This window comes from Coffea arabica, chromosome 4c (genome assembly GCF_036785885.1).
Source record: "Coffea arabica cultivar ET-39 chromosome 4c, Coffea Arabica ET-39 HiFi, whole genome shotgun sequence".
In the NCBI taxonomy this organism is placed as follows: Eukaryota; Viridiplantae; Streptophyta; class Magnoliopsida; order Gentianales; family Rubiaceae; genus Coffea; species Coffea arabica.
Genome location: NC_092316.1, coordinates 7,162,997 through 7,175,307, shown reverse-complemented (window position 1 = coordinate 7,175,307; position 12,311 = coordinate 7,162,997). Strand labels below are relative to the sequence as shown.

The 12,311-nt window shown below is 34.7% G+C and overlaps 4 protein-coding genes across 4 annotated transcripts; all 4 read right to left on the bottom strand.

Annotated features, from left to right (window-relative positions):
- Positions 1-333: 333 nt before the first annotated feature.
- On the bottom strand, positions 334-1,014 carry LOC113739499 (kunitz trypsin inhibitor 5-like). The gene has a single exon (XM_027266722.2). It carries the CDS (start codon positions 976-978, stop codon positions 334-336), a length of 645 nt encoding a protein of 214 aa, XP_027122523.1. The 5' UTR covers positions 979-1,014.
- Positions 1,015-2,515: 1,501 nt separating this feature from the next.
- On the bottom strand, positions 2,516-3,139 carry LOC113738855 (kunitz trypsin inhibitor 5-like). The gene has a single exon (XM_027266133.1). It carries the CDS (start codon positions 3,137-3,139, stop codon positions 2,516-2,518), a length of 624 nt encoding a protein of 207 aa, XP_027121934.1.
- A 5,211-nt stretch (positions 3,140-8,350) lies between these two features.
- Positions 8,351-9,189, bottom strand: LOC140004893 (kunitz trypsin inhibitor 5-like). Its single transcript, XM_072045045.1, has one exon. The coding sequence runs from the start codon at positions 9,159-9,161 to the stop codon at positions 8,517-8,519; it is 645 nt and encodes a 214-aa protein (XP_071901146.1). The 5' UTR covers positions 9,162-9,189; the 3' UTR covers positions 8,351-8,516.
- A 1,494-nt stretch (positions 9,190-10,683) lies between these two features.
- Positions 10,684-11,307, bottom strand: LOC140004653 (kunitz trypsin inhibitor 5-like). Its single transcript, XM_072044777.1, has one exon. It carries the CDS (start codon positions 11,305-11,307, stop codon positions 10,684-10,686), a length of 624 nt encoding a protein of 207 aa, XP_071900878.1.
- Positions 11,308-12,311: the final 1,004 nt, after the last annotated feature.

Here is a 12,311-nt window from a genome sequence, read left to right as displayed (position 1 = left end):
CCTTAACAGATGAGAAAGGTTTCAGGACATTGGAAGGCTTGGATGTTAGTATAATAAATGATTAAAAGGACATTTATGTAATTCTATCAAAATACAAGCTTTATTCAGTTGTACTTGATACTCAACTTGATACTAAACATTGTAACATACCAAACCTGCCCCGAACCTTAAATGTCTGAAAGGTTATGAAAGTAATTATAGTGAAATTAAAGCTATAATGACTTGTACTCAATGTTCCAATTACTTTTCAAATACTCTCACATTCTCAAAATAGCCTCACCCGGTTGAAATCTAGTTCTAAACTCGTTCTTATATAGTATAAGGATCTCATCTTTATGCCTTCTTGAATACGACCCTGAGTGGATAATCAGTTGTGAGATGCAAACGTCTTTTGCCATTCTGGTACTCTATGCCAACATCTTTGCAAATAACTCTACAATAGCTGCATACCGCGGGACAATAAACCAGCTTGTAATCCTGATAGCCAAATTTTTCAATCTTGAACCAGCTGCTTAAAGTCTTAGGACCAGGATTTCCAACAACGCCACCGATGTTGACAAAGCTGTCACCGGATGGATAAACATAATTATCAATGCTCCAAACTGGAGATTGGCCACAGGTTTCTGGATAAGCAAATTTGATGTTTAAATCTGTGGAGACTCGAACCACACCTTTTTTCGGGTTCACAGGCAAAAATGCCAAGGGGATGCCATTTTTTTGCTCAGACGTTTCTTGAAACACAGCCGCTGGGCAAGTGTTCTTGCCAATGCCGGATAGTGTAAGACCTCCGCCTCTGAATTTGTCAAAGACATTGGCTGCTGGTAATATGTAGTAGTGGCGGTCAGTTCGCAGCATCTTTCCAGCTACATCGCGCACTGGCTCGGGTGCTTCAGCAGCTGAAGTAAAGGAGGAGTTTGTGGAAACGGAAATGGAAAAGACAAGGAATGAAAGGATAAAGAGTAGTGATGCCTTCATCATTAGTAGCACTTCTTAGCTTATCACTTAACAAGTAATGATTTGAGTGTTTGATGATGTAGAAAATGGCTCCTACCTTCTGCTTATATAGCTACTGCCTGTTCAAAAAAAATTCAGGTTGCATGTACTGTACCTACGACAATGGAGCTGTGGGCTGCCTGAAACTGATTTTCCGAACACAGTTTCTTCCATTCCAGTTTTGATTGGACGGAATTTAACTCGTTTTATTGCTTTAAGCTAATGAATTCTGTCCAATTTGTCAAAGAAACAGGTAGATTCAGAAACAATACAAAGCTACGGGCGGGCTTTAACTACTGTTTTAACTCCTTCAGGATCATTTTTTTTATATTTCTTCAGGTCAGCCACAAGTACGTACTCAGGATTAACATCTTCGCTGGCCTAAAGTCAATTGGAGTAATATTCTTGTGTAATTATTTAAGTAATAATATGCAAATCTATCTTTTAAACTGGTCCAAATCTTAATACTTCAGCCAATAGTACTGTGGAACGCGTCCCAAGGAGCTGCATTTAGTCAAAGAAGTTGGTCCTTGGTGCATGTTTTTCGGCTTCACAACTTACTGCTTTACTCTTTCTTTCTTTCTTTTTCTTTTTTTTTTTTTTGGGGAACCCCCGGTAGTTTTTTTGTTTGTTTGGATTTGGGGGGGGGGGGGGGGGGGGGGGGGGGGGGGGGGGGGCGTGGAGGTCCTTGGTGTGGGTTGGAATTGCTTCATTATTGTTTTTGAAGTAATTTTAAACTAAATTTGACCCCTACATATTTTAGTGTTTGATGTTTAATTTCTCAATCTCTCTCAACGGTTTGTGCTGCAGGCTAACTTCATCTCTTATTCCTGATTCTAAAATGGAATCAAAAAATTAGATTTTACAAAAAAAAGAAAAAAACAATGGGGGATACATTTATTAATATTAATATTAATAGAATTATCTTTCTATTTATTAATATTAATAGAATTATCAAGAAGAAAGAGATTAATACATTTGATTGTTTTCTTGATACTAAAAAGGTGAAGAGCTATTCCAAATTTTTTATTATTTTTATTATACAAAGAGGGGGATATTTTCTTTTAAAATTTTTTAACTTAATAAGTTGGTTAAATGGTGGGATAAATTGCCTAAAAAATAATTCTATGGAGTAAGTTGATAATAAGACTATAGTTTACGGGGATAAAGTGATAATAACTTTATGGGTTAAACATGTCTTTTCACTTTAATTAACAAACTTCGTTAAATTTGACCGTTAATTTTGGAGGTAAAGTGACTAAAAAATAACGTTAAAAGAAGAAATTGATAATGACTCATAATGTTAAAAGGATAAAATGATAGTAACCCTAAGAGTTACCATGCACGAGATATGCGATATGTAACACTAACACATATGCTACGAAACTAGTACTTAAGAAAAAAGCACTTAGAATTCTTCCTTATTACATGGTTTTCCCCCATTTTCCAGGGAGATTTCCTTATTACCAGCAATACAGAGAATACATCCAAGAAAATCAACTGATCTCGAATCTCATGATTTTCATGCCTGCTTGAATACGACCCTGAGTGGATAATCGATCAGAAACAAACGTCTTTCCCCATTCTGGTACAATATGCCAACATCTTTGCAAATAACATCACAATAGCTGCAGACTGTGGGACAATAAACAAGCTTGTAGTCATAGCCAAATTTTTGAATTTTGAACCAGCTGCCTAAAGTCGCAGGACCAGGATTTCCAACAACTCCACCGATGGATACAAAACTATCAGCCGATGGGTCAACATAATTATCAACCCTCCAAACTGGAGATTCGCCACAGGTTTCTGGATAAGCAAATTCGATGTTTAAATCTGTCGAGATACGAACAACACCATTTCTCGGTTTCACAGGCGAAAATGTCACAGGGATGCCATTTCTTTGCGCAGACAATTCTTGAAACACACCTACTGGGCAAGTGTCATTGCCAATGCTCGATAATGTAAGCCCTCCACCTCTGAACCTACCGCGGACATTGGCAGGTAATATGTAATAGTAGAGGTCAGTTCGAAGCACATTTCCAGCAACATCGAGCACCGGCTCGGGTTCAGCAGCTGAAGCGAAGGAGGAGACTGTGGAAATGAAAAATGGAAGGAATGAAATCAAGAAGAGTAGAGATATCTTCATTGCTAGTACTTCTTAGCTTATCAATCAACCAAGAAAAGATTGCAGTGTTTGAGGATGTGGAAAATGGCTACAATCTTCTGCTTAAATAGCTGATGCCAGTCCAAATGGGTTAAGTATGTCATGTACTATAAAAACACTGGAGGGTGTGGGCTGCCCGAAATTGATTTTCCGAATACATTTGTTACATTTCCATTTTCATTGGATAGATTTTGACTGATTTTATCGCTCTGAACTGATTAATTCTATCAACTTTGTATAAACAAACAGGTAGATTCAAAACCAATTAAAAGCTACAGGCGGGCTTTAGCCACCGTTTGAACTTGTTCAGGGATGGATTGCAGTCTTTTAGGTCAGCCAGCACTCAGGAGTAAGATCTTCATTGCCTAAATGTCGCAGTAATATTACTGTGAACAAGAAGTATGCCAATTTATCTTTTAAGCCGGTCCATATCTTAGTACTTCGGCCAATTGTAACATGTGGAGTGCGTTTGCATCAAGTCAAAGAAATTGATACTTGGTGCACTTCGTTTTCGGCTTCAGAAGTCTTAACCTTTTTGCCAGTGCGATTGGAACCACTTCATGTTGTATTTTTTAGTGATGTAAATAATGCAAAAACTGGTCTACTAAACGAAATAAACACGTGTTCAAATTAAAAACATAAATTTTAGAATTTAATCTTCGAAACGAAATGAATGTCATTTCTCAATCTCTATTTTAGTTGTCACGATGCCTGCAAACTATAGGGCATTAAACAAGCTTACATCAAAGCAATGTTGGTTGTTAAACTCGGATCAGATAGCGACTCAGCTAAACTATTAGGTCAGGAATTAACTGCTCAAATCGGTCGAATCTTTCTTGAAAAAATTTGTCAGCGTTAGCATGATGTCATAATTATTTTTTATTTTATAATTTTCAGAAATATTGAAATTAAGCTCTTGGTTATATTCTTTTAATCATACAAAATTTGCCAAAAATATTAGACTTGCAATCAAATATACACCTAATAATTATGTATAAAAATGTAAATTCATAGCTAAAATATGTCCATTCTCGAAAACTACTTGAAAAACTAAATTAAAACAAATTAATGCAAACTAGAATCACTGGTACTAAACTGATAAGATGATAGGGATGAAAACATATTGATTTAGAGATCATTCATGAAAGCGAGTAATTTTGGTATTTTCACTAACTGGATGGCGTTTTCTTATTCCTCTTAATAAATAAAAGTGTTAAAATTTGGGTAAATCAAATTATGTTTGGAAAAAAACAAGAAAGAAAAATTTGAGAAACGGGTCAATCAGTCAAATTGGGTCATTAGTTAACCGATTTTTAATGATTTTGAATAATTTTTTATCAAAACGATTTTGTACTCAAACCAGTTCAAAAAGAAAGCTGGTTTACAATCGGACCGACCATACCAGTCAGTCCAGTCTGAATTTAACAATACTGGATCAAAGCCCAAAATCTTGTCAATCTTCAGCCAACTTCTGTAATAAATATGATTTGGGTCGGTCCATGTGATATGGTATTGGACCTGGTTTTCCTTTCTATCCTTGCCACCTATTTTAGGAATACTGTCGACAGCTGAAGAATCAAAATGATCAATATGGATAGACGTTACAAGTTTTGTTGAGAACATAATTATTGTTTAGGTCTATTGAGATCCGAATTGGACATTTCTTGTAGTTTACTAAAGTAGAGTTGCAAACGAATCGATTCAGTTCAAATTGCAACCTAATCAAATCGAGTTTCGATTCAATTTTACAAATTTGAGTTCAACGAACTCTCAATGTAACACTGAACTCGAGTTCAACCTCATATTCAAGTCGAATAGCGTTCGAACTCGAGTCTACTCGAGCTTTCAAAAATAAAATATAATTATTTTATTTTTTAATAAATAAATAAAATGGCAATTTTTTCTTTAATAAATAATAAAATAGTAGGGATATATATGTAATTTTACTAATAAAATAAAAAATAATATGTATACATATATAAAATATCAAGCGGCTCGTGATCTAACGTGCTAAGTTTTTCTAAGCTCGAGCTCGAGCTTGAGCTCGAATTCAATTCGAGTTCAATGTTATCCGTGCTCGAATCGAGGTTTGATCGAACCGAATTACTAGCACGAATGAGCGGCTTGACTTATTTGCAATCCTACCTGGAGAATTTGCCACTAGGAGAGCTGGTTGGCTCACCCGTTGAGTCTTGGATAACCTCGAGTGGGTTACTTTTATCCCCAAGATAACATGACTTTTTAAAAATTTATATTTTAAACTAATTTTTAAATTATCTTTTAGAGTACATTTCAAAAATTTTATTGTATTTAAAAAAATTAGTTTTTGAAAAATAATCCCATCCAAACAGTGGTGGGCAAGTTTGTATGAGTTAATGATGCAACGTGAGTGATAACAAGCAACAACAAATTAGACACACCAGCCTACAAGACAAATTCCTCAAAAACAAAAAAAAAAAAAAAAAAGCCTACAAGACAAATATTAGACGGATAGAACTATGAGATTTGGACAAAATAATATTATTAACTAGCTAGTAAAAAAATAGTTTTCTCATTAAGTGGAGATTCAAAAACTAAATACTAATAGTTATTTATTATCTAAATGAACATACTTAGGAACGCATACTGCAATGATAAGGTGGCATGTTAAATAAGGAAGATTTAATGGGGGTCAGATGTTTAACAAGAAACTCGTTATTCACTATGTATGATTCATTCCCACTTTTACTCCGGAAAGTAACATTAGATGGTAATATGGTAAATTTGGTAATAAAATTGGCAACTTATAAGTGTGATATGAAATTTACTCTTTAAATATCCAACATTACTACTGCTCCAACGAAACTTAGTACTTTATAATTAGTAAGTTTAATTCAAATAATAGTAAGTTTTTGTTGAAAAATGATAAGTTTTACAAATAAAATGGTAAATTGGTGAATTGTCCAAACTTACTGCTTTATTTCACAAACTTACCATTTTACTTAAGAAAGTTACAACAATTATAATTAGTAAGTTTAACTCAAATAATGGTGAGTTTTTGTTAAAAAAAATGGTAAGTTTTACAAATAAAATGGTAAAGTGGTAAATTGTCCAAACTTACTACTTTATTTCACAAACTTACCATTTTACTTAAGAAAGTTACAACAATTATAATTAGTAAGTTTAATTCAAATAATGGTGAGTTTTTGTTAAAAAAATGGTAAGTTTTACAAATAAAATGGTAAATTAATGAATTGTCCAAACTTACTACTTTATTTTGCAAACTTACCATTTTACTTATGAAAGCTACAACAATTATAATTTGTAAGTTTAATTCAAATAACGGTAAGCTTTTGTTAAAAAATGATAATTTTTACAAATAAATTGGTGATTTACAACATCGTTGGTGGTCGAAGTGTCCCATTTTATAAGGGTTTAGGGATTTAAGTGTCCCATTTTATAAGTTTAGGGACTTAAGTGGGAGGTATTTATAAGTTTAGGGACTTAAGTGTTCCATTTTGAAATTTAGGGACCGAAATGGATAATCGTCCAAAGTTTGGGGGGACAAAGTGGTATTAACCCCTTCAAAAACCTCCAAAACTAAACCGCAAAGCATCAAATTGTGACAACATCTCTTCGGTGCACATGCCGTTTTTCTGCATTCAATGATCAATCCATCATGCCTTCTTGAATGCAACATTGGAAGGATCATGATCACGCAGAGCGAAACTCTCTTGCCGTTCTGGAAAAGAATAAGGTGTTTGGATAGTAGATTACTTGGAGCTACTCGGAGTAAAAAGGTGTTTGAAGGAATCATGATCACTTGGAGCCAAACTCTCTTATGTGTTTGTATAATAGATTATTTGAAATAATTTTGTGAAAAAATAATGTAGCTTTTTTTTTTTACATGATGTATGTGAGATAAAAGGGTGGGTATTGATGATGCAAGCAAATCAGTGTGTGTAAATAAGGTGTAAATAATATGTAATCTAAACAAACTAGGCCAATGTCTTTGCAATTCACTTATGAAGGATAACTGCCTTTTGAGACAAAAAATTTCTTAGCAATCCTTCATTCTTAATAGGGATAATTTTAGAAACCTTTCCTGAGATTTCTAACAATTTCACTAACTGCTTCTAAAATTTGAAAAATCACACCAACCTCTTTTCTTCTAATTTTAGAAATTAGGGTTCGCCATTTGTGATTTTGCACAGAAAAGAATTTCTAATTTTGCCTTTCTTCTTCCTCTTTTCTCAACCACTTACACGAAATTACTCTGATGAAAAGACCATCTTTAGTTTTTAAACCAAGGGAAAAATCCTTAAGAACATATTTGTTTTTCTATTTTTTTCCTCCGTGCTTCTTTTGTTTTGATCGAGTCTTTCTTGTGTACGATTGAAATGTGATCATGCCAAGTCCTATAAATCACAAAATGAAGCCAATTGGTATAGCAAATTCGCACCATTTTATATCTTCCACAATACAATTTATGCTGTTCGCAGATAATTCTGTTAATTAGTTGATTGTGCCATAATTACTTAATTCTTAGATTATAGTTTCTAATCTCAGATAACGTGTTTGGGTTCATGAGTAATTTCATGCTAAGTGATGTCAGCAAATGTGCCCCTTATTCTACCACGAGAGATCAGTGTAATTTTTCATACCTCAAGAGAGGTCAGTGAAATTATTAAAAATCTCAAGGGAAGTTTCTGAAATTATCCCTTCTTAATTCCATACAGTCAACCTTATGAAGAATAAAGAATGGGCCCATGAGGCAATAACGCGTTGGAATATGATCTTCATTTTTTAACTCTTGTAAGCGGCAATGGAATAGTTACTGGATTTCCTAACGAACCTTTTTTATTTTTATTTTTTTGCTTCGATACTTCCCACAATATATTTAATTTCTAAAAGGCACCCAAGTAATACAAAATTTTTCTCAAGAAATTATCGAACAAGAATTGAGTAGGAAACCAAATAAGTAGCAAAATAATGTTTCAAGAACCTTACAATAGTGATAACTTTCATATTTAGTCACTAAAGTAATAAAAACCTATACTTTTCGGCTGCAAAATGTATGTTCCAATTAATTGAATGCCACTTTCGGCTAAATATAAACTTTAATGGCCAAAATAAAAAAATTTTAAATAGTTTAGTGATAATTTTGAACATTTTCTGTAGTTATAATTATTGCCTTATTATGAACTTACGAAACAAGAAAGAGCAAGCAACTTCAGATAGTTTACTTGCACATTTTATACATCAACAAAAGCACTTGAATGCTTCCTTATTACATGGTTTTTTCCCATTTTTCCAGGGAGGCTTCTTTATTACCAGTGTTTTATGTATGCAAGTATGTAACGCATTTAAAATCTCATCTTTATGCCTGCTTGAACACGACCCTGAGTGGATAATCAGTCGTGAGATGCAAACGTCTTTTGCCATTCTGGTACTCTATGCCAACATCTTTGCAAATAACTTTACAATAGCTGCATACCGCGGGACAATAGACGAGCTTGTAATCCTGATAGCCAAATTTTTCAATCTTGAACCAGCTGCTTAAAGTCTTAGGACCAGGATTTCCAACAACGCCACCGATGTTGACAAAGCTGTCACCGGATGGATAAACATAATTATCAATGCTCCAAACTGGAGATTGGCCACAGGTTTCTGGATAAGCAAATTTGATGTTTAAATCTGTGGAGACTCGAACCACACCTTTTTTCGGGTTCACAGGCAAAAATGCCAAGGGGATGCCATTTTTTTGCTCAGACGTTTCTTGAAACACAGCCGCTGGGCAAGTGTTCTTGCCAATGCCGGATAGTGTTAGACCTCCGCCTCTGAATTTGTCAAAGACATTGGCTGCTGGTAATATGTAGTAGTGGCGGTCAGTTCGCAGAATCTTTCCAGCTACATCGCGCACTGGCTCGGGTGCTTCAGCAGCTGAAGTAAAGGAGGAGTTTGTGGAAACGGAAATGGAAAAGACAAGGAATGAAAGGATAAAGAGTAGTGATGCCTTCATCATTAGTAGCACTTCTTAGCTTATCACTTAACAAGTAATGATTTGAGTGTTTGATGATGTAGAAAATGGCTCCTACCTTCTGCTTATATAGCTACTGCCTGTTCAAAAAAAATTCAGGTTGCATGTACTGTATCTACGACAATGGAGCTGTGGGCTGCCTGAAACTGATTTTCCGAACACAGTTTCTTCCATTCCAGTTTTGATTGGACGGAATTTAACTCGTTTTATTGCTTTAAGCTAATGAATTCTGTCCAATTTGTCAAAGAAACAGGTAGATTCAGAAACAATACAAAGCTACGGGCGGGCTTTAACTACTGTTTTAACTCCTTCAGGATCATTTTTTTTATATTTCTTCAGGTCAGCCACAAGTACGTACTCAGGATTAACATCTTCGCTGGCCTAAAGTCAATTGGAGTAATATTCTTGTGTAATTATTTAAGTAATAATATGCAAATCTATCTTTTAAACTGGTCCAAATCTTAATACTTCAGCCAATAGTACTGTGGAACGCGTCCCAAGGAGCTGCATTTAGTCAAAGAAGTTGGTCCTTGGTGCATGTTTTTCGGCTTCACAACTTACTGCTTTACTCTTTCTTTCTTTCTTTTTCTTTTTTTTTTTTTTGGGGAACCCCCGGTAGTTTTTTTGTTTGTTTGGATTTGGGGGGGGGGGGGGGGGGGGGGCGTGGAGGTCCTTGGTGTGGGTTGGAATTGCTTCATTATTGTTTTTGAAGTAATTTTAAACTAAATTTGACCCCTACATATTTTAGTGTTTGATGTTTAATTTCTCAATCTCTCTCAACGGTTTGTGCTGCAGGCTAACTTCATCTCTTATTCCTGATTCTAAAATGGAATCAAAAAATTAGATTTTACAAAAAAAAGAAAAAAACAATGGGGGATACATTTATTAATATTAATATTAATAGAATTATCTTTCTATTTATTAATATTAATAGAATTATCAAGAAGAAAGAGATTAATACATTTGATTGTTTTCTTGATACTAAAAAGGTGAAGAGCTATTCCAAATTTTTTATTATTTTTATTATACAAAGAGGGGGATATTTTCTTTTAAAATTTTTTAACTTAATAAGTTGGTTAAATGGTGGGATAAATTGCCTAAAAAATAATTCTATGGAGTAAGTTGATAATAAGACTATAGTTTACGGGGATAAAGTGATAATAACTTTATGGGTTAAACATGTCTTTTCACTTTAATTAACAAACTTCGTTAAATTTGACCGTTAATTTTGGAGGTAAAGTGACTAAAAAATAACGTTAAAAGAAGAAATTGATAATGACTCATAATGTTAAAAGGATAAAATGATAGTAACCCTAAGAGTTACCATGCACGAGATATGCGATATGTAACACTAACACATATGCTACGAAACTAGTACTTAAGAAAAAAGCACTTAGAATTCTTCCTTATTACATGGTTTTCCCCCATTTTCCAGGGAGATTTCCTTATTACCAGCAATACAGAGAATACATCCAAGAAAATCAACTGATCTCGAATCTCATGATTTTCATGCCTGCTTGAATACGACCCTGAGTGGATAATCGATCAGAAACAAACGTCTTTCCCCATTCTGGTACAATATGCCAACATCTTTGCAAATAACATCACAATAGCTGCAGACTGTGGGACAATAAACAAGCTTGTAGTCATAGCCAAATTTTTGAATTTTGAACCAGCTGCCTAAAGTCGCAGGACCAGGATTTCCAACAACTCCACCGATGGATACAAAACTATCAGCCGATGGGTCAACATAATTATCAACCCTCCAAACTGGAGATTCGCCACAGGTTTCTGGATAAGCAAATTCGATGTTTAAATCTGTCGAGATACGAACAACACCATTTCTCGGTTTCACAGGCGAAAATGTCACAGGGATGCCATTTCTTTGCGCAGACAATTCTTGAAACACACCTACTGGGCAAGTGTCATTGCCAATGCTCGATAATGTAAGCCCTCCACCTCTGAACCTACCGCGGACATTGGCAGGTAATATGTAATAGTAGAGGTCAGTTCGAAGCACATTTCCAGCAACATCGAGCACCGGCTCGGGTTCAGCAGCTGAAGCGAAGGAGGAGACTGTGGAAATGAAAAATGGAAGGAATGAAATCAAGAAGAGTAGAGATATCTTCATTGCTAGTACTTCTTAGCTTATCAATCAACCAAGAAAAGATTGCAGTGTTTGAGGATGTGGAAAATGGCTACAATCTTCTGCTTAAATAGCTGATGCCAGTCCAAATGGGTTAAGTATGTCATGTACTATAAAAACACTGGAGGGTGTGGGCTGCCCGAAATTGATTTTCCGAATACATTTGTTACATTTCCATTTTCATTGGATAGATTTTGACTGATTTTATCGCTCTGAACTGATTAATTCTATCAACTTTGTATAAACAAACAGGTAGATTCAAAACCAATTAAAAGCTACAGGCGGGCTTTAGCCACCGTTTGAACTTGTTCAGGGATGGATTGCAGTCTTTTAGGTCAGCCAGCACTCAGGAGTAAGATCTTCATTGCCTAAATGTCGCAGTAATATTACTGTGAACAAGAAGTATGCCAATTTATCTTTTAAGCCGGTCCATATCTTAGTACTTCGGCCAATTGTAACATGTGGAGTGCGTTTGCATCAAGTCAAAGAAATTGATACTTGGTGCACTTCGTTTTCGGCTTCAGAAGTCTTAACCTTTTTGCCAGTGCGATTGGAACCACTTCATGTTGTATTTTTTAGTGATGTAAATAATGCAAAAACTGGTCTACTAAACGAAATAAACACGTGTTCAAATTAAAAACATAAATTTTAGAATTTAATCTTCGAAACGAAATGAATGTCATTTCTCAATCTCTATTTTAGTTGTCACGATGCCTGCAAACTATAGGGCATTAAACAAGCTTACATCAAAGCAATGTTGGTTGTTAAACTCGGATCAGATAGCGACTCAGCTAAACTATTAGGTCAGGAATTAACTGCTCAAATCGGTCGAATCTTTCTTGAAAAAATTTGTCAGCGTTAGCATGATGTCATAATTATTTTTTATTTTATAATTTTCAGAAATATTGAAATTAAGCTCTTGGTTATATTCTTTTAATCATACAAAATTTGCCAAAAATATTAGACTTGCAATCAAATATACACCTAAT

Coding starts and splice junctions, on each gene's coding strand:
- LOC113739499 (XM_027266722.2), bottom strand. CDS start 978: ATGATGAAGGCATCACTACTCTTTATCCTTTCATTCCTTGTCTTTTCC.
- LOC113738855 (XM_027266133.1), bottom strand. CDS start 3,139: ATGAAGATATCTCTACTCTTCTTGATTTCATTCCTTCCATTTTTCATT.
- LOC140004653 (XM_072044777.1), bottom strand. CDS start 11,307: ATGAAGATATCTCTACTCTTCTTGATTTCATTCCTTCCATTTTTCATT.
- LOC140004893 (XM_072045045.1), bottom strand. CDS start 9,161: ATGATGAAGGCATCACTACTCTTTATCCTTTCATTCCTTGTCTTTTCC.